General features: G+C 34.8%; 1 protein-coding gene and 1 non-coding gene across 5 annotated transcripts in view; one reads left to right on the plus strand and one right to left on the minus strand.

The window, feature by feature from the left end:
* Nucleotides 1–20,490, minus strand: part of LOC122631724 (sestrin homolog) — a 92,111-nt gene that overhangs the window by 14,088 nt on the left and 57,533 nt on the right. Inside the window, exon 1 of one of the 4 annotated variants that reach the window (XM_043817757.1) lies at nucleotides 2,682–3,350. The exons of the other annotated variants lie outside the window; for them this stretch is intronic. Coding sequence (XP_043673692.1) covers nucleotides 2,682–2,702 — 21 coding nt within the window. The 5' untranslated portion in view covers nucleotides 2,703–3,350. Of the gene's footprint in view, nucleotides 1–2,681; nucleotides 3,351–20,490 lie in introns of those variants that run through there. 4 annotated transcript variants of the gene reach the window in all.
* On the plus strand, nucleotides 9,725–9,797 carry Trnaa-agc. Its single transcript has one exon. It is a non-coding gene; the product is annotated as a tRNA-Ala (tRNA).

A 20,490-nucleotide genomic window follows, 5' to 3' on the forward strand; every position in this document is an offset into this window, starting at 1 on the left:
AGACCAATGTCTAACGACGAAACGTGTGCTGTGCATAAAATTGTTGGTCACGATCGTGACCAAACACGAATCGTCGCTTAACGTCCAATGGATTGGTAAAGTGCCGATTCGATTATATATACAATGTAGAATATATATACGTACTTATAGGTACATATACGCACGCACATACACACACAAATCTTGTAAACGATAAACTGGTGATGAAATTTAACAATCTAGTCGATGTGAATTCGACGGAAATTGGCTAAACCGGTATTCTCGTTCGTTATACGTAAAATTCGCATTTAATGGATGACGAGTAGTGTGCTTACATAGATGTGACACAAGTAAAGAAGATATAAGTAATGCGTTCAGTTTCGTAATCCATTTCGATGTCGTGCGTACGTACATCGTGCATGCTTTGTGTGTGTGTGTGTGTGTGTATAATATTTTATTTATATATATTATAATTTTTTATATTATACATATATTTATATTATATATATTAATATTTTTATATTTTATATATATTATATAAAATATAAATAATACATATGTATATATATATATATATATATATATATATATATATATCGATAACACATGTTTCCATGATCATTGACTTATCTTAAAATTATAAAAATTATATAATAACGAGATGTAAAAAAAAAGTCATGTCGGATCATCGGCAATCACGGAGAATATCGATCAGAGCACGTCCTTAGCCGAGATGCTACTAGAATCGCTAGCATTGTTGTTCTTAGCATCTTGTTGGCTTTAAAACACGATTGCATCATGAGTGACGTAAACTGCATCGACAATTTCTTGCGTGGCTATCGGCGCTTGAACCAGACGAGGCTTACAACGATATACTTAATTTTTTTCTGGCAATAGCAAGGTTACTTCGAAGATGATGCAACGTGATAACAGAGTTAAATCTACATGGACTTTGTTGTCGAACGTTTAGTTCCGTAAAATTTCGATGAAATTTAGAAATGATCTTGAGAAAAAGTTTTAAATATAAAAGTCCGATCTCGTTTACGTGAACGTGAGTCACGATTATTAAATAAATAGTTAGTAACAACCACAAATATTATTAGTTCGGTAACTATGAGTCACGACATTTTTATGAATTTTAAATAATAAAGATAGTAAACATCGACTATAATCTGCATACATTAGAAGGAAAGAAAAAAAAAAAAGAAAGAAAAAAAGAAAAAAGAAGTAGGAAAGAAAGAAAGAAAAAGAGAGAGAGAGAGAGAGAGAGAGACAGAAAAAAGGTTACAAATATAAATAGTTCAAGTATACTATCTATTAACTCGAATATATGCGAGTGCGTCAAAAGTGCCGCGTACGATCCGGAGATATATAATTTTGACAAGAAAATTAATAATATCCGCTGGGGAATGAGACAAGTTTTAGATTCGTTTAAAATACCGTCTAATATTCTAATAGAATGTCACAGTGTATTAAAGATATCTCGTTATACCTCCATATATATATATATATATATAGAAAAATAAAAGAACTAGACAAAGCAGAAAAGCATTTTCATTGGTAGATCGATTGAGACTCGTTATAATTTTCGCAACGGGTGGCTTCGAAGTACGATCGAGCTATTTAACTCGCTCGTATCCGTTGCGATAACTCGCTGAGAACCTACCACGCGTCGAGATATTTTTATTTGAATGAAATTAATCACCGTGTGCCACATATTCAGTCGAGTGGAATTATCGTATCTGGGAAGTATACCTAATAAACACAACGAAAATGAAACGTACGTGTGTGTATGCACGTAGCCAAAGTGCTTATCGACGTTCGATCGAGCGAACAGGTGGAACGGTTCTTTCGGTGATCGAACAAATTTTTCAACAAAGCTTTCCTTTTTTCTTTTTTCTTATTTTTCGTTGTCCTTAAAGAGTGCAATTTGTTCCAACTCTATCGTTCAATACGCATGTTCTCTTTCCCTTTCTTTATTTTACTTTGCTCTCTGTCTAACGTAAGAACTATTTCTACAAATCTGCGGCTTCTTTTCCTCGTGGGATGTTGCTTACTCTATTTTTACCGATGATTCTATAAAGATCTTGTAACGTCTTCGAATTTCTAACGAGACGGATTAATTTCACACGTGGCTTATTTCTACGTGTTAAAAACCAAAAGAAAGGAAAGAAAAAGAAAAGAAAAGGAGATTTTCGTAAAGCTACGATCGAAATCTTTCGATCGTAGTACTACACGCGGTAAGACGATCTATCAAAGATCTCGTAAACGTGAACTCCAAAGTAAAATATATTTGATCGAACTCTATGACCGCTGCTCGAGACGATTCGATTTTCTAAATTAACATAAGACCTATATACAGAGCCACGTTCGTGGATCACCAAAAAGCGTACACGCGTATATACATACATACATATATATATATATATATATATATATATATATATATACACACACAAAATACATAAAATACGTCGTTCTCAGCAAATCTCGAGTATGCAGAACAATTTTTTTTTTTTAAGATTTCAATCGTATATCTGAGAAAGAGGGTAGTAAATATTCTTCGATAAATTTCAGTATTCATTTCTTAATCGAATTTCGGTCTCGAAGGAAAATAGATAATGAATGGAAAACATGGAGGAGGAGAAGAAAAAAAAAGAGAGAAATGAAAAGAAAAGCGAATATAGAATAAAAGAACTTACATCATTTCCAATTTGTCCCATTTTGACGGCACCACCAAGATAAGCGATAGTATCCGCTTCCTGGCAGAATTCGTTCTCGTGTGCGACAGGAATTTTGTTTGATTTTAATAAATTACACTAGATATACACGAAAGACGATCGGCTTGCTTAGAAAAAGTCGACTAGATGATGATGATGACGATGATGATGATGACGATGACGTTCGTCTTTCTTTCTGTCTTTCTTTCTCTTTATCTCTCCTCCTCACTCGTTCTTTATCTTCCTCGGATTATTATTACGAGAAAGTTTAAAGACGAAGTTTAAAGAGATGCGTGTAATAAAAAAAAAAAAAATTTAAACAAAGATAAAAAGACGAAGAGAGCGAAGTCGGATTGCGTCCTCTTCTTAACAGCAAGGATTTTTTCGTTCGCTTCTTCGATAGAAAATCACCGCAGAGTTTTCACGTTCGGCCTGCCTTTACCGTGACACGTCCTTAATTCGTCACTCTCGAGGAATATCGACGACGATAAATAGTTACCAGTCATAATAATATCACAGACTGATTACGAACCACGCGTTTCGTCGCGTTTTACCGATTTTTCCTTGCTCTTTCTATTTCGTTTACTTTCAAACGGGAAGGAAAGAGATGCGATATTATGAGAAACGAATATTTAAAAAAAAAAAAGAAAAAAAAAGAAAGAAAGAAAACAAGAAACAAACAAAAGGATATTTATCGAAACGAAGAAGAAGAGAAAATATCGATCGTCTTAACTTTTCGCTAATAAATAATAGAGAAACTCGATTGGATTCGGACAGAAGGAGAATAAGAGAGAAGGGAAAAAGGGAGATAGATTTGAAAAAAAAAAAAAAAATGGAAAGAGAGAAAAAAGAAGGAGGAAAATAAACGGAGAGTCGCAGAGGAAGGAGATTGTAAATGAAATATTAATAAAATAATTTGCAACAACTGGATTAAGTAAGAGACTTAGGAACACGAGAATATAAAAGAATCAAGTTACACTGAACATCACGAGTTAAGCGAGACTAACGATTCAAAAGTCGTGTCATGTTCCTGTAAGAGCCGGTTGCTAACTGACGCCGGACGACGGCTCGATGCCGTACGCTCGTGTCGAGCGATCATCTGGCCGGCTTGTACGAGAGTGGGGGAAGAAAAAGCTACCGGTGGTGGGAAAGAGCCGGCTTTTCGCTCTTGTCATTGGTCGACAGTGTCGTACACGCTCTTACGTTTCCAGAGCATCACACAAAGAAACCTTCCCTCCTTCTTTTATCTTTAAATGTTAAACTATTTAAAGGGCTACTCTTTTCTTTTTCTTCGTTTTTCTTTTCTCTTTATTTTTCTCGTTTTTAATTCTTTTCTTTTTCTTTTCTTTTTCTTTTCTTTTACTTAACCTCGCCCCACCTAACCTCACTCTCATCACTACTCACCCCCCACCCCCCACTCCCACTCCAATACAAAATATTACCATAAGATGAGAATATGAAATGATTTCAATCCGATTAATGGTTTATAATGAAACATGAAAATAAAAGATTAGAAATATACGGCACTGAAAGTGTACGAGCAACCGGCTCGATCAGCTGATGCCTTAGCAACAGAGGTATTAACCGACCTAAAAATATCAACGTCATTTCTTAGGATGTAACAGAGCAATGGAGGTGGAACGTTTATCGAGCATTTATTCGATGTCTCATTTCCTCGTAATATCCCCTATCGTGTCTCTTGGTTCTCTCAAAACTATCGTGTCGAATCCTAATCGTCCAAATGTCATTAAAAACAGCGACCGAGAGGATTGATAGCGCACCATCTTCGCGAATAGGAAGGAAGAATTGGATGACGCAACGATCGACGATGTTGACGATGTACCTACACAACATTTACCTGCCATTGATCGATCGCAGCTGACATGTCTTTCTAAGCTTCTTATCTCGTCCTTAGGGGAAACTTTGTGAAACAAATAATAAAAATAAAAGTTTCTTATATAATTATTTAATATATGTTTATATAATTATATATTATATATATATATATAATATTTATTAATTCAATATAACGCTATATTAATATAATGTCATAAGTAATATTTATTGATATATGTTAATAAAATATGAAAAAATTAATTTTCTTGATAAGAATAGATGTTGTTTAAAAAGGAAAGATATTCTTTTCGGGGGAGAAAAGAAAACGAAAGAAAGAAAGGAAGAAAGAAGAATTCTAACGAAGAAAATTCCTTTCCATTGACCCTTTATTCTCAAGGGTTATATTTAAGGACGCACGAAAGATAATTTCTCTCTAATTATTTCCCTCTCTTCCTTCTAATTAGATCTTTAACACGATGATAAATTCTCTGCGTCATAAATCTACGCGTATAGGGTATCGCGAAACGAGTATTAAAAGAGTTTATAATATCCTGACCTCGACAACAAGAGAGTTCTTCGACGATCGAACTCGCAAATCAGTAGAGAGTCTCTAACGTTGGACGACATATTTGATTACGTTCGAAACAACAGCTGGCTCTAATCGCTAGAGTGTAGATTTCAGATTTTAAAGCCACCAAGGATAACGACTCTGATCGTGCGCGTTCGCCTGTAAATTGTAAAAGGAACGAAACGCGAGATGGAAGGACATGACATTTCTTGAATCTTTCTCTGATACTCATATTTTTCTTTTTTTTCTTTCTTTCTTTCAACGAATAAAAGACCATTTACGAAAGAGGGTTATTACGGATGAGAATAAATCTACCTGGTTGAAACGACGAATAAAATGACGACTGAGAGACAAAGAGAGAGAGAGAGAGAGAGAGAGAGAGAGAGAGAAAGAGAGAGTCGAATGATTTTTCCACGAAGATCGTAGTCGATCGTGTCGATCCTTCGAACGCTACGACGAACAACCGTAAAGTTTCTGTTATTTTGTATTCTCGGGAGCGACTACTTGGGCGAGGTTAGTGTTGGAAGCGCGAAGAGGTCAACGCTCGGGAAAGCGCCTCTCGTTACAGCACTGCCATATGCTATTATAAGCTTCGTCGCTCGGAAATCACCTCTACCTCCACCACCTCCACCTCCTCCACCTTCTCTACCTCCTCCTTCTCTTTCTCTTTCTCTTTCTTCTTAAGTCCACGAATCACCGTTCTCCTCCTCCTCCTCCTCCTCCTCCTCCTTCTCCTCCTATTCCTCCTCTTCCTCTTCCTCCACCTCTGCTTCTACTTCTGCTTCTGTTTCTGCCTGCTCTCTCCTTCTCCTTCTTCTCCTTCTTCTCCTCCTCCTCCACCTCCTCCTCATACACCACTACCACCACCACCCCCTTTCGTTAGAAATTCGATTCGTAATTAAAATAAATCGTTATAAATCTTTATAAAGGGGCCAAACGAAGGAAAGAATTACCTACAATTTTCCACTAGATCGAGACAAGATCGATACGATTACGTAAAAGCCAGCACGCGACTTATGTACATATTCTACACGAGAAAGGTAAAGAAGTTGCGCGGCCTCTCGCGATAGGGCGATCGGATCATCGTTAAAAATAATACACGGTATCGTCGTGCAACTCTACGCGTTCTTTTTTCTTTTTCTTTTTTCTTTTCTCCTTCTTCTTTTGCGAAGGACGTAGGACAAATAATGGATGACACAAGAAGATAGAGATAGATAGAAAGAGAGAGAGAGAGAGAGAGAGAGAGAGAGAGAGAGAGAGAGAGAGAGAGAGAGAGATACCAGATTTCATACATATTTTTAGTCTCAGTTTCATGAAAAAGAGATAAAATTACATGATAGTAGTAACAAGCAAAAAATAGTATTAGCAATAACAACATAATAACGATAAAGAGAAAGACAGAGATAGAGATAGAGATAGCGAAAGAAAAAGAGAGAGAGGGAATGGAACATCGAATTGGAAAAATGTTCAGGAGTGTACAGCAGCCGATGTCGACAAAGAAAAAGCGAGAACCTTGAGGAGGCCGGTTTTCTCAGTGACTCCGAGAGGGAGACGAATGAAGGAAAGAAGGAAGGCAAGAGTAGTTCTCTTGCGTAATTTCTCGAACAAAATAAAAAAAGAAAGAAAAAAAAAAAGAAGAAAAGAAAAAGAAAAAATAAGGAGACAAAAATAAAATAAAAGAAAACATCTCGCTTCGCTGATCTATAAAGTACAGTAAAGTACCAACACTTTGAGATCGATCCTGATATGGATCGTCGAATGAAAAAATCGAGTTGGTAATCGGTGAAGAGTTTCTGAGTTTTCTTGGAAGCACGTTTTTACGATCGATGAAGAACGAAGAAATGATTTACTCGCAAAATACGATTTTTCTTTCTTGTTTCTTTCTTTTAAATTTTTACGGTTCAATTTAATCTTTATTTCAGACATTAAATATCGTAAATGAAAAAGAAAAACGTGCGTACATATAAATGATTTGTAAATTAACGACAACGACAACAACGACGACTACGACGATGACAACGGTACGTGAAAGCATGCTCAAGATAGTTTTACGACTGAATCAGAAGCATTGATAACAAGACTATTCTTTTTTTGCGAATAAATAGACTCACAAATTCGTCGTTAAGATGGACAATAGAATTACACACATACACACATACACACACGTGTATATATATATATATATATATATATATATATATATATATATATATATATAGTTGATAATATTCCAATTCAATGTAAACAAAAAAAATGTACTAGGAATGTCTCAAGGAAAATAGTCGAGAGATCATGAATTAGAGATGATTGTAAAGTTATAAACGAGATTAAGAATCCAATCTTCGAGAGTAAGATATCGTCTGTGATATCGATTCTACGATAGAAAGACTATCCTGATTTTTAATAATTATTCATTAAAATCTTATCATTCTCGAATAAAGCAAGACATTGCGAATATAGAATACAGAATTTTCCGAAATACCAATTTAAAGATATGACTTATGTATATATCTATATTTACATATATTAATTATTAATTAGAGAATTAGAATCCTGAAAGATATCATCTCCGATATCGACTCTTCGATACTGTCGTAAATTTTAATAATTATTCATTACAATCTTATCTTTTTTGAATAAAACAGCAGGTTGCCAGTATAAGATACAGAATTTTTTGAAATATCGATTTAGAGATATGATCTATATATTTGTATTTGCATATACATTATTATGAACATTTATAGTTGATTAGAGTTAGAATCCTGAAAGATATCGACATCATTATTAATCGATATTGTCATCATTATTAATAATTAATTATTAAAATCTTATCGTTCTCGAATAATAAGTACGAGTACGATTATAGGATACACAATTTTCCCAAAAATTTTCTGGAGGATCGATTTAAACCTATAATCTATTTATGTATCCGTACTTGCTCATATATTATTAAAAATTAATAAAAAAAGTAAGAATCCCGAATAATGTCTAGCATATAGACTTTTCGATACTATTTAATAATTATTATCTTTAACAATTATTTATTAAAATATTATCGTTCTTGGATAATAGACGCGAGTACGATTGAAAGATACAAAATTTTCCTAAGAATCGATCTATTATGTATTTGTACTTGTACTATATATATTATTAATATATATTATTAATTAAAGAATCAGAATCCCGAAAGATATCGTTTCCGATACGAGACGCTTGGACACTGTCATGATATTTACTCATTATTCATTAAAATCTTATCGTTTTGAAATAAAACAGTAGATTATGAATAAAGGATATAGAATTTTCTGATACATCGATTTAAAAGTATGATCTATTAACGTATCTCTACTTAATTATACATTATTATAAACAGTTAATTAGGAAATCAGAATCCTGAAAAATATCATTTCTGACATCGATGCTTGGATCACCGACGTGATATTTACTAATTATTCATTAAAATCTTATAGTTTTTGAATAAAGTAGTAAATTGTAAGTAAAGGATATAGAATTTTTCGAAGGATCGATTTAACCGTATGATTTATTTATATATCTCTACTTTGCATATACATTATTGATTAAAGAATTAAAATTTCAAAAGGTATCGTCTCCTATATCGATTTTTAATAATTATTCGTTACAATCTTATCATTTTTCGATAAAGTAGCAGGTTTTGAATAAAGGATACAGACTTTCCCTATGGATTGATATCAAATATATGATCTATTGATCTATTTATATTTGTATATACATTATTGATTAGAAAATTAAAATTTCAAAAGATATCGTTTCCCATATCGATTTTTAATAATTATTCGTTACAATCTTATCGTTTTTGGATAAAGCAGCAGGTTTTGAATAAAGGATACAGAATTTTTCTATGAATCGATTTAAAATATATCATCTATTTATCTATCTGTACTTGCATATACATTATTTAGATTAGACTGTCAGAATTCCGAAAGATATCGTCTTCGATATCGATTCTTCGATACTGTCGCAATTTTTAATAATTATTTATTAAAATCTTATCGTTCTCCGATGATAGACGTGATTGCGATTGTAAGATAAAAAATTTTCCAAAGAATTGATTTAAACAGTAGAATCAATCTGGTTATGTGTACTTGCATGTACATTATAGTACATTTAAAAAGCAACACGTCGGACTAGGGGTCAGCGTGAAACGTTGGAAAAGAAAGTCACGCCATATTCGATGTATAATGTAAAAGAGCACAGCTGCAGCGCGCCGTTGCGTCACTTCCGTCCAACTAGTTGCTAAGTGCAACGATCTGACACGGTTTAAAGATTTTATTTAGAAATGATAAACCATTACCGGGGAAATTTGTTATGATAATAGCGACAACGTAACGTAATCTTAATTAATTATTTTCAACGAAATAACGTTACAACGTGCGAAATGTACAGATAGAGATATACAATTAATTTACATCATAACGATTTCTCGATCACCCCTCTGTGCGTCGGTATACATTTCGTAAATGAATTATACTTGTGCTTGCCGCGTGACAAAGAAATCGAAATGAAACTAGATACGATCCACATGAGATAGAAATCAGATAATTTATCGGATAAACATTGATTTACTGTAGTATTGTATCACGGGGGCGTAGCTCAGATGGTAGAGCGCTCGCTTAGCATGCGAGAGGTACCGGGATCGATGCCCGGCGCCTCCAAACTTTTTTTTTAATATTTTTTTTCTTTTTTTTCTTTTTCCATTAATTCTTTTCATTAAAAAAGAAAGTGCAATTAATTATAATAACAAAACATACTTATACGTTCGATTGTAAAAAAAAAAAACAACAACAACAACAACAACGAAAAACGTTTTATATATAATAAAAGTTATCAACTTATTACGATATAATTATTTCCTAGCTGCATCATCGATGACAAGCATAATTTAAAAAGTAACAGTAAACAACGAGTCAAAATATCGTGTGCGATAATCAATTGTGAATATATCAACGTATATTACGTTATATACGTATGCGTATGCGTATACGTATACATAGTTATAGTATAAGTGTTACATATAGTCGCTGATTTCTAATCGATTCTTGTTTTCTCTTACTCGATCGCAAGAGACGACGAGATCGAAGAAAGAAAGATCGAACGATAGCAAACAACTTGAGCTCGATCTCTCGAACGCGTTAGATCGGTAGTAATATACGAAGAACTTTTTCCCTGTCGATATTAGAAGCCTATCGTGCTCTTACATCTTATAATTTGCTTCGGAGCGTTCTTAGTCAGCACTCTCTTTTCGCTTTCGCGATTTTTCACGGTATCTTGACTACGGAGTTTACCCTTATAAGACTCGAACATTAAAAATTAGGCTGCGAAAAGAAATAAGCGAGGAAGACGATAGCACATCGTTTGGATTATTATTAGTATTTTTTTTTTTTTTTTTTTTTTTTTCTTAAGAATACGAACGTCACGTGGCGTTACGACGTTGATTAGATTATTTACAACAATAGAGGGATGATAAGTGTTGCAATAAGCACCCTCCACGTGACTATACCAATCTCTTTAGCTCGTTCAAACTCAAACTCGAGGTTTGCGGCAGATAACGATGTTTACGGAGCAAATCGATTCGTTTAAAAAAGAAGAGAGAGAGAGAAAAAAAAAAAGAAAAAAAAAATGCACGTGCTAATGCATTATACGTATATAGGTGTGAATGTACATAAGATGTACGCTCAGAATTATCACGAAATGAAAAGATAGATAGAGAAAGCGAATATTTTGAGAGATCGGTTTTCTTCAAATATTTCATCTTAATATCTTAAAAAAAAAGAAGAAATAAAAAAGATAAAAGAAAGAGAGAGAGAGTGGAGAATATAGAAACATATGTGTAATCGTATATTATTAGAAGCTTTTTGCTTATCAGGGCGTCCTTGCGTGCAACCAGGTACACGCAAAACGATAATAATGGTAACAACGGAAGGACGCTGTTATCTTTAATGATATATTTCAGGACGACGTTTGATAAAAGTTGCTTGAGATAAAAATCACGTGTATCTTTCCGCGATGATTTGAAATTTAAACTTCTTTGATTCTTTTCTTCTCTCTCTCTCTCTCTCTCTCTCTCTCTCTCTCTCTCTCTCTCTCTCTCTCTCTCTCTGAAAAATCTAAAAAAGCAAGGGGTAGAGTATCAAGAAAAATTCCATGGGGGAATAACGATCGATCGTTCAAACGGTTACAAGGAGAAGAAAATGTTTGGTACTTTGCCAAACTTCGATGACGAAAATTGGCGAATCTCTCGATGCTCGAAATATATGAAAAAAAAAAAAAAAGAAAACAGAAAAAGCAAAAATAAACAAAAAGAAAAAGAAAAAAAAAAAAAAAAGAAAACAAGCACCGCAGCTTGTGGAGCTTGAGAAATGCACTCGAGTTATCTGCAAAGCATTTCGAGGCTTTCATTCGCGTATATTTCGTCGTAAACAAGCACGTTCGTAAACAAACTCGAGATAGATAGATACCACCAAGTCTTTTCGGCAGTGAAATAAAATCGTTCTTTCTGTTTCGAACGAACTAAACCACCTCTTTCTCTTTCTCCCTTTCCTCCTCTCCTACCCTTCTATCCTTCCTCTCGTACCACGACTACTCACTTAAAGTTTTACGTTCTTATTTTCACCCCGCTCCCCTTCTCAAATGTTACGACATACTTACACATACGTATTATGTATACGTTGGAAACTCGACTGGCGAGTATAAACGAGCGAAAAGATTCTTCCGAGTACGTTTCTCGGTGTCGAGTTAAAAAAGAGAGGGTATAGGGCGGACGAAGGGGAGGACCCTTCGAAGTTTCATAAAGAGAAACGCAGATGGAGTATTTCCAAAGAAGAAGGAAGGTCCATACACGCACCCTACGCGAATTTTTTTCCATTGTAAATAACTACATTCGCTCGATACGAAGCTAGAAACGATACTTCAACGGGAGGTCCGTGAAACGGGGAGGAAACGGTAGAGGGGAAGAGAGTCGTCTGCCTATCGGCATGAACTTTAAATAAATTTCTTCTTATCGAACACGACTCATTTTCACGTTAGATCGCAGAAAAATATGAGATATAATTTAAAAATAAATGAATTGGTGATATCTCGAATTGAGTCGCATCTTTCGAAAACACGAATCTTTTAATACACACGTGTACACACACACACACATACATACATACATACATACATACATACATATATGTCGCGAGTATGCGAAAACAACGGATGTCGTACTATTTCACGTAAATTAAGGATATCGCTGTTATTTTGTCAAGAGTCAGGTTCAGTCTTTTCTAAAGAAGAAAAAAAAGATTTAAAGACGTTCATCATTATCAACGATCGGTAAACAACGACGGCATTTATCGTTAGACTGATGCAACGCGGAAGCAAGTTTCGTCAGCTACTTGAAATAAACCATAAAAGACTATAGATAGACCTAATCGTGCATGATGTTCTATTTTTTCGGCTAAATGTCGGATAAGAATCGCGATCGAGCCAACAACCCGTCATCTTTCAATGCATTACTTTATGTTTCTTTGTTCTTCTCCGTTACTATGTTGACTCACAAGTGTTACATATGTAGGAGATAACGCAAACGTATATATGAATACATATATATATATATATATATATATATATATGTAAAATATATATAAATATATATATAAATAAATATCTATGTGTGTGTGTGTGTGTGTGTGTGTGTGTGTGTGTGTGTACATATACACAGACGCACGCACGATGCGGCACGATAAAACTTTTACATTTTTCATTTTTAATAATAAAAAATCAACGAACATAATCGAGAGACATCAGAAACATTATCTTTGATATTTATTCATCTACTATAACGTGGCCTATATTTAATGTAAAGAATGATTATTCATCTCCCTCCCTCCCTCTCTCTCTTTCTCTCTCTCTCTCTCTCTCTCTCTCTCTCTCTCTCTTTCTCTCTCTTTCTCTCTCTTATTTTCAATTTCTATTCGTCCGAGTTCATTCTCGATGAAATCCAACTGTTGTAGAGGAAAGTCGTAATCGTTATGTTGGCCCGTTCTTCATTTTTCTTTCATTCCCGTTTGCATGAAGGGTCCTCAACGATCTCTTTCTTTAACGGACCTTCGTTCCTATTCAATCGAGAGTTCACTGCCCTTTCATCTAACTTGATCTCATAAAATGTAACGTTTTAAAATCTATATAATATCGTCGCTAGCGATATTAATAATTTTCTGAACAATTGACAATAATTGAAATAAATTCGTACACCTGTAGAAATGCGTCACGATCATTTACGGGTTATGTAATCGAAAATGTTTTGATCGCGATTAATCTGATTGGAGAAAAACCATAAGGTTGACGTAAGTCGGTTTGATTTTAAAATTTGGCTACAAACGTTTATGTAATCCAATATACACCTGTATGTATGTATGTATTTATGTATGTATGTATGTATAGTAGCCTGATCGAATACGGTCTTACGCAATGAAAGTTTGTAATTTAATGTTCGTTATAATAACAAAGATTGTAAATATGTACGTGTGTTCATATATATACATATATATTTTTTTAGACATGTGTAATTGCATTCACGTGGAACAAAGGAGGTTCTGCATAATTCAAATCAGTAGAAATCTCAGATTATAAGCGAAGCGTTAAAGTCATTTTGCTAGACCGATCATGAATTGCATCAAACGGCAAGCTGCCACTCGTTAACGAATGAATAATGATTTACCAAATAATTTTATCCACGTGCCGAGATAAGTTGATAAAAGGAAACGCGCGTATACATATGCGTGAGTATACACAGATACATACAGAATAAATTTTTATTACAAAACTAGAACGGAAGAACAGATAAATTCTGGAAGAATCATTATTCTTTTGCTATATCCTCGAGTCACTTATCGTGACCTCTCAAAATCGATTCTTTTTAGAGAGAGAGAGAGAGAGAGAGAGAGAGAGAGAGAGAGAGAGAGAGAGTTCCGACGATTTTGATATATTTCCAAAAGAGCTCTTTCTTTTATTCTCTTATTCGAAAGAACAAGAATTAAGATAAAACGAGCGTTTTCACTTTCTCTGGTAAACTTTTCTGGGATAATTTTCGTTTCAACCATGTTGGAAAATTCCACGAATCATCTGAGAAGGAATAATGTCGTAAAAAGGGAAAGAGGTAAAGAAAGAAAAGGTATAGCTTATTTTCCCTTCTTATTCTTTCTCTTTTTATTAAAGTTCCCGGTTATAAAAGGTTGCCTTTTAAATAACTCTCTTTCAGACTTGAACTATTCTCAATAATAAAGAGAACTTTTTTTTCGTTTTCGAGTAAAAGATCGATAAGAGAAAACGAGCAGAAAACACGAAGGCTAGACGTTCGATGACGGTTGGCTTATTTGTTGGACGGCCACCTGTGGTTTATCGTTAATTAATTCTTCCTTCGGCAAACGTACTATTCTCACATACAAACTTGTCTCCATACGATCACGTATCACACGCATTTTTTCGTGGAACTTCCGTTCAACCGACGATGTATTCGTGAGTAGATAAAGAAAGATGACAAACCTTCGAATGAATCACTAACGTGCTACTATACGATAAAATGAATAAAAATGTGATGCAATTTGTAGAAAAGAAAGGAAAGAAAAAGAAAAAGAAAAAAAAAAAAAACCAGAAAGACATATTTCCTTAGCTTACAATTTTTCTTTGTTCCTTTCGAATGTATAATATAGGCGAACGGATTATGCGCTAGAACGCACGATATTCGGAACGAGCTCGTGCTTATAAATAGCTAACCGTAGCGCGTAACGCGTTAGCGGTAGCAGAGCGTGTAAGAGAAGATTCTACCAAAATTGTATATCAACACTCGAAAAATGATTATCATGGTGGATTTATTTATAAACGTATATAATATCTAATACGTCAAAATTAATGAGAATAACGTGAGACGATCTTAACAACTCGGAGGATAACTTTAATTTTTTTTTGGGGGGGGGGGAGGAAGGGTTTATAATTTAATTTATATATTTAATTATTATTAATTTGCACTGGCTTTTTTTTTATACAAAATTTTGTGAAATAAAACAAAAGTGAAAAATCAAAAGAAAAATATTTTCGGATATTGTATTGTTCCACGGAAATGCGTAACTTCCGTATATTATGAATCGGCAAAGAGAATTCTTATCGATCGATCTCGTTGCAACGCATTCTCCTTTCCGTCCGTGCTCTTACTTCCGTCCGTGACATGTTTCCGGTTTCATTAGTGTGCGAAATCCTTCGTAGTTTTCGTCGAAACCGAAAAAATTGAATATGAATTCGCTCATTTACATACGTATGTGCGATTGGAAAAAAGAAAGAGAAAGAGAGAGAAAGAGAAAAACAAGTACTCGGTTACGCAAAAACAAACTGAGCGTATATATTCTCAATAATCTCGCAATACAAATCGAACGAGTACAAAAGTGGGATAACCGATTTTAAAACACGCTCGATCTGTTTTATTTCATTATTATCCCATAGAAGCGATTTTTACCCCTAGGGAGATGAAATTTTTCGACGAAATCACATTCGGACGTCACACGCGTTGTCATTTTTACGTACGATTGCGAGAAATAAAGCTGGGAGTTAAAAAATAAAAAAAATAAAATAATAATAATAAAAAAAGCACACACACACACGCGAGATAAACGAGAACACGAAAGTATTATCATCGATATGACTCATACGAAGCAAATCGAAAAGCAGATTAGTTACGAGGTGGAAAATCTTTCTGACAAATATACGCCAGAGATAAAAGGTAATTATTGCGATGGATTTTTTGTAAAGTCGGTCGTCTTAAATTGAACAAAAAAGGAAAAAAAAAGAAGAAATTATCACACACACACATACACACACAGAAAAAAAAATAAAAAAAGAAAGAAACCAATAAAGACGAGTAGTTAAAGAGATAAGGATCATCCAATAAAATCAAGAATGTTCCTCGCTAAAACGTTTCCATTCGGTTGTGAAAACGAAAATGATTGTTCAAGGTGGCACGCGAGTCATTGAGACATTTTTCTATGACCATTTAATTACTCATAATTCGCAATAACGATGAGCGACCAATGCGATAAGACCTACAAGGTTCTTCGAGATTCAGTTTGACCACGGATGTTGACTCGAACGATTTAACAATGACTAATTAAAATTTTCCCTGACTTCCTCTCTTCATTATTTTTCCTTCCTTTCCTTTTCTTTTTTATTTATACATTTTTTCTTTTTCCTTACGTGTTAGCAACTTTACCTAATAGGAGATGTAACACAAAGGCAACCATTGCTTCGCGATTGAGAAAGATAAGAAATGAAATTTAATAGTGTCGCAATGATATATATATATATATATATATATTTATTTATAAGAAAAAATATATTTTTTTTCGAATGATGCAATGTCTTCGTCGCTTTCAACGACGATAACCTCACGAAGGGGATTCGTCTCTTTTTCTGGTAGGATTCAAACGAAAGAGAAATTTCCAAGGACGTATAACGATATCGAACAAAATCCAAAGAAGAAGACGCGATCAACAAGAAGGAATTTTCCCACGAATCGATAACCCCAATCAACTTTCTCTCATATGTTTTTCGCGAATTCTACCTCGAAACGCGACAACACGTCGACGGACACAGTCGTAAAAGGTCGTAAGATCGAACGTAGAATTGAACTTTTTTGTTTTTTCTTTTCTTTTTCTTTTCTTTTTCTTTTTTTTTTAAACTCGTCGAAACGACGAATTATATCGATACGTATGCTATAACGAACGTAAACCTATAACCTCCCAATGAAACAAACAAAGGTTCCTTTCACGTGTCGAGTAATTAAAATAATCGAACATTCAGTCAAGTCGACGTATCTTGATGAAAACGTCATCGAGTCTGCCTAATTTGCTTCGAGCCGTAAAAAACAACTCGTGCAAGGACAGATAAATGTTTCGGCTTACTTTTTTTTTCTTTTCTAAATAAAATGATATCGTATGAGATAAAATAATAATAATAATAATAATAAGAAGAAGAAGAAGAAGAAGAAGAAATGAACGTATTAGGAAAAACCAATGATCAACGATATATATGCTTCTTTTTTTTCTGTTTGTCTTCACTTTTACACGCAACATATCGGACTTACACACGTTCGAAACAGAGTAGCAAGTAGGTAAGTAAGTACGGATATAGGGTATAGCTAGACATAACGTGCATCTAGGTCGTTCGTGTCTCTTCTCTCGCATATGTTTGAGAGTCAAACGGTAGGAGCAACGCGTGCATCAAAATTAGCTCCGAATGCTGTCTTACGATCTATTACCGGGCAAGCTCGATTCGTCGTTCTCTTCTTTTTCTTTCTTTCCCGGTTTTTCCCGGAGGGAATAAATTTTCATAGAAAGGAAGAAAGGAAACAAGAAAACGAAAACAAAACAGAAAAAAAAGAAAGAAAAAAAAAGAGAAAGAAAAAAAAAAGAAAAAGAAAATAAGAAAAGATTGAACGAGGAAAAAGAGAAATTGAGTAACGAGTTGGACGTCCGGGGTAAGAAAGAAAAAGAAATAAAAGAGAGAGAGAGAGAGAGAGAGAAAGAGAGAGAGAAGAAAGAAAAAAAAAAGGAAAGAAAAATCAAATAACAAAAAAAGAAAGAAAGAAAGAAGGAAGGAAAGAAATTTCGATTGGATGTAACTTCGCACGATTTTCTCGATAAGATTAATAATAAAGAAATAAAGAAGTAGAAGTATAGGAGACGCTCTCTTTATCGGCCTTGATTCCGCGTGCGGATCTCGTTGCGATCGCATGTGATATGAGATTACATAAGGTGGAAGTTTGACTCTCCTTAGCACGACCTCTGTCGACGTATTCGCATCGTTACGCTAGTGGGGATGAAAAGAGAGAATCCGAGAGGAAGGAGAGAGAGAGAGAGAAAAGAGAGAGAAGAGAGAGAGAGAGAGAGAGAGAGAGAAAGAGTAGGATGGAAATGGAGATGGAAATGGAGATGAGGATGAAGAGAGGAAGGGAGAGGGAGGGAGAGGGAGAGGGTTCGTGCGGGCGCTGGCACCGAGCAGTCTGTTCCGTTCACCTCGGTATTCCCTCGAGCAATGCCAGGGAAGCCAGGGCCGTCCATGCCAGTTTTAGAACCCTTCACTTTTCCTTTCTTTATGATCTTAGATCATCGATGAAACATGCCATTCAATGAGCCAATGATATCCTTTCACGAAATCGTTCTGTCTTGAGAAGAACGAATGTTCTTTCGAAGGAATAGTTGTGACGAATGTCTCTTGCTCTTGTCCTTCTTTTATTTTCTTAAGTTTCCTTTCGTTAATCGAAGAAACGATTTTCATCAACCAACAACGACAACAAACTATCGCGGATCTCTTTAGCTCGATTTTATTATCGTACACCTACAGCTGTCCGACGTTCTCGAAATAAATTCGTAAGAGTAAGGTGTCGACCCGACAGGGTGCAGAAAGATCAATCGTCTTCTATTCGTACAAGGGGCGAGAGTATAGGTCAGAAAGAGACAAGATACACCTCGATTCTAAATTTGGTCTCCACTACTCCTTCGAAGTTGGAACGAACGAAGAAACGAAGGAACGAGGTACTTGGGTATCGCGTTAAATTGAAGAGATTTATATCATTATGGAAAATTCGAAGAAAAATTTGTAGATGCAAAGTAGTTGAGCTATTTTAAAGACAATACGTATATATATATATATATATATATATATATATAATATGTATGTATGTATATATGTATATAAATGTATATAAATAATATATATATATATAAATTATACAAGTTATATACATAAATACACATATACATTATATATATCTGTGCTTTTTAGTATGCTGTAAAAACAACGGGAAGTCTCTTCCTTCCTCCCTCTCTTCCTTCTTCTCTCTCTATCCTTCATAGAAAGAACAAAGAGATTTAACCCGTGAGAACTCGAGGATGAGTGCTTCTTCCTTCGAGTGGAAAAAAACATGGTCTACTTTACGGACGAATTTCGATCGTCATGGCTCATAAAGTCAAAGCCCCAAAGGGACACCAGAAGCTACACTACCGGAAATAGTTTTACGGCTTTCGTTGGAGTCGTAAATTCAAAAACAGACTTCATTATGAATCGATGAAAATCGAGTTAAAACGGTACATATATATATATATATATGTATATACACATACATATACACACGTCGTACATTCACACATGCCATTTTACGCATATCGTTGTACGTAATTTCTTACGTAATCCGTTTGTCAAAACATTTTCGTTCTTTTTTTTCTTTCTTTCTGTCTTCCTACTCTTTGACTATCTCTTTCGTTATCGATGATAGAAACGATACTTTGCTAAGAAGGAACGAATCGAAAAAACGCGTGGAATTCGTTTTAATTCGATCGACGTCGATTGGCCACGTCGTTGCTTGGCTCTAAACCTGAATGAAACTATAGAGTGTAACACGAGAGAAAGAAAGAGAGAGAGAGGGAGAGAGAGAGAGAGAGAGAGAGAGAAAGGAAAAAAATAAAAGGAAGCAACTTAACGATGCAAGCTTTCGAATAGATAGAATCACTTGGGGGAGTGTCTTCCAGGAAATACTTCAATCCGTTTAAATACCTCTACTCAAATAAATGAAGACGAAGTCGTGATTCGTTTCGTGAAGGAGCGTTCCTCCTTCTTAGATTACTTATATTTTTTTTCTTTTTTTTTCGCGACGCATACGAATGTACGCAACGCATAGACGACACACACGAATACACAGACACGTTGCACATTATGTAAACTACAGAATCTTTCGATCTATAAATAATCCTCGTGCACGAAGGTGTTTAAGAACAAAGAACACGTAAGTAAATGCACATCGGGTAGAGGGGTGGAGGAAATGGTTGTTGCAAACGTTTGCAAAGCGAAGAGAAACGCATTCGTTGTTTTCGTCGTTTTTGTCGTTTTCGTCGTCGTTGTTGTTTACGACACATAGGTATGTAGATTTGCAAAATATTCTTTCTTACTAACGATTTATCAAAGACTCCTATTGACGGACGATGGGCTTTGACAAGAACGTTTAGATTATTATTCAAAGTCGGTGCCGGGCGATTGCGTGAGCGAGACCACGTAAGCCAATCATTTGCGAGCGAAGAAACGGCTAGTTCTTATCCGCTGATAGAAATTATTATGACTCAACGTTAGAGAGCTCGACTCAATTGTCTCATTGCATGCTTCATTTCTCGACCTTCGGAAAGGAAAAAAAAAAGAAAAAAGAAAAAAAAAACCAAAAAAAAAAACCAGCAAATTAACAAACAAAACGAAATACGATAGCTGCTCGAACGAGGGTCACTTTAAATTTTGATTTTACTTACGATATGTTACCGACGAAAAAAAAAA

The sequence above is a fragment of the Vespula pensylvanica genome, chromosome 9, assembly GCF_014466175.1.
Source record: "Vespula pensylvanica isolate Volc-1 chromosome 9, ASM1446617v1, whole genome shotgun sequence".
Taxonomy (NCBI): Eukaryota; Metazoa; Arthropoda; class Insecta; order Hymenoptera; family Vespidae; genus Vespula; species Vespula pensylvanica.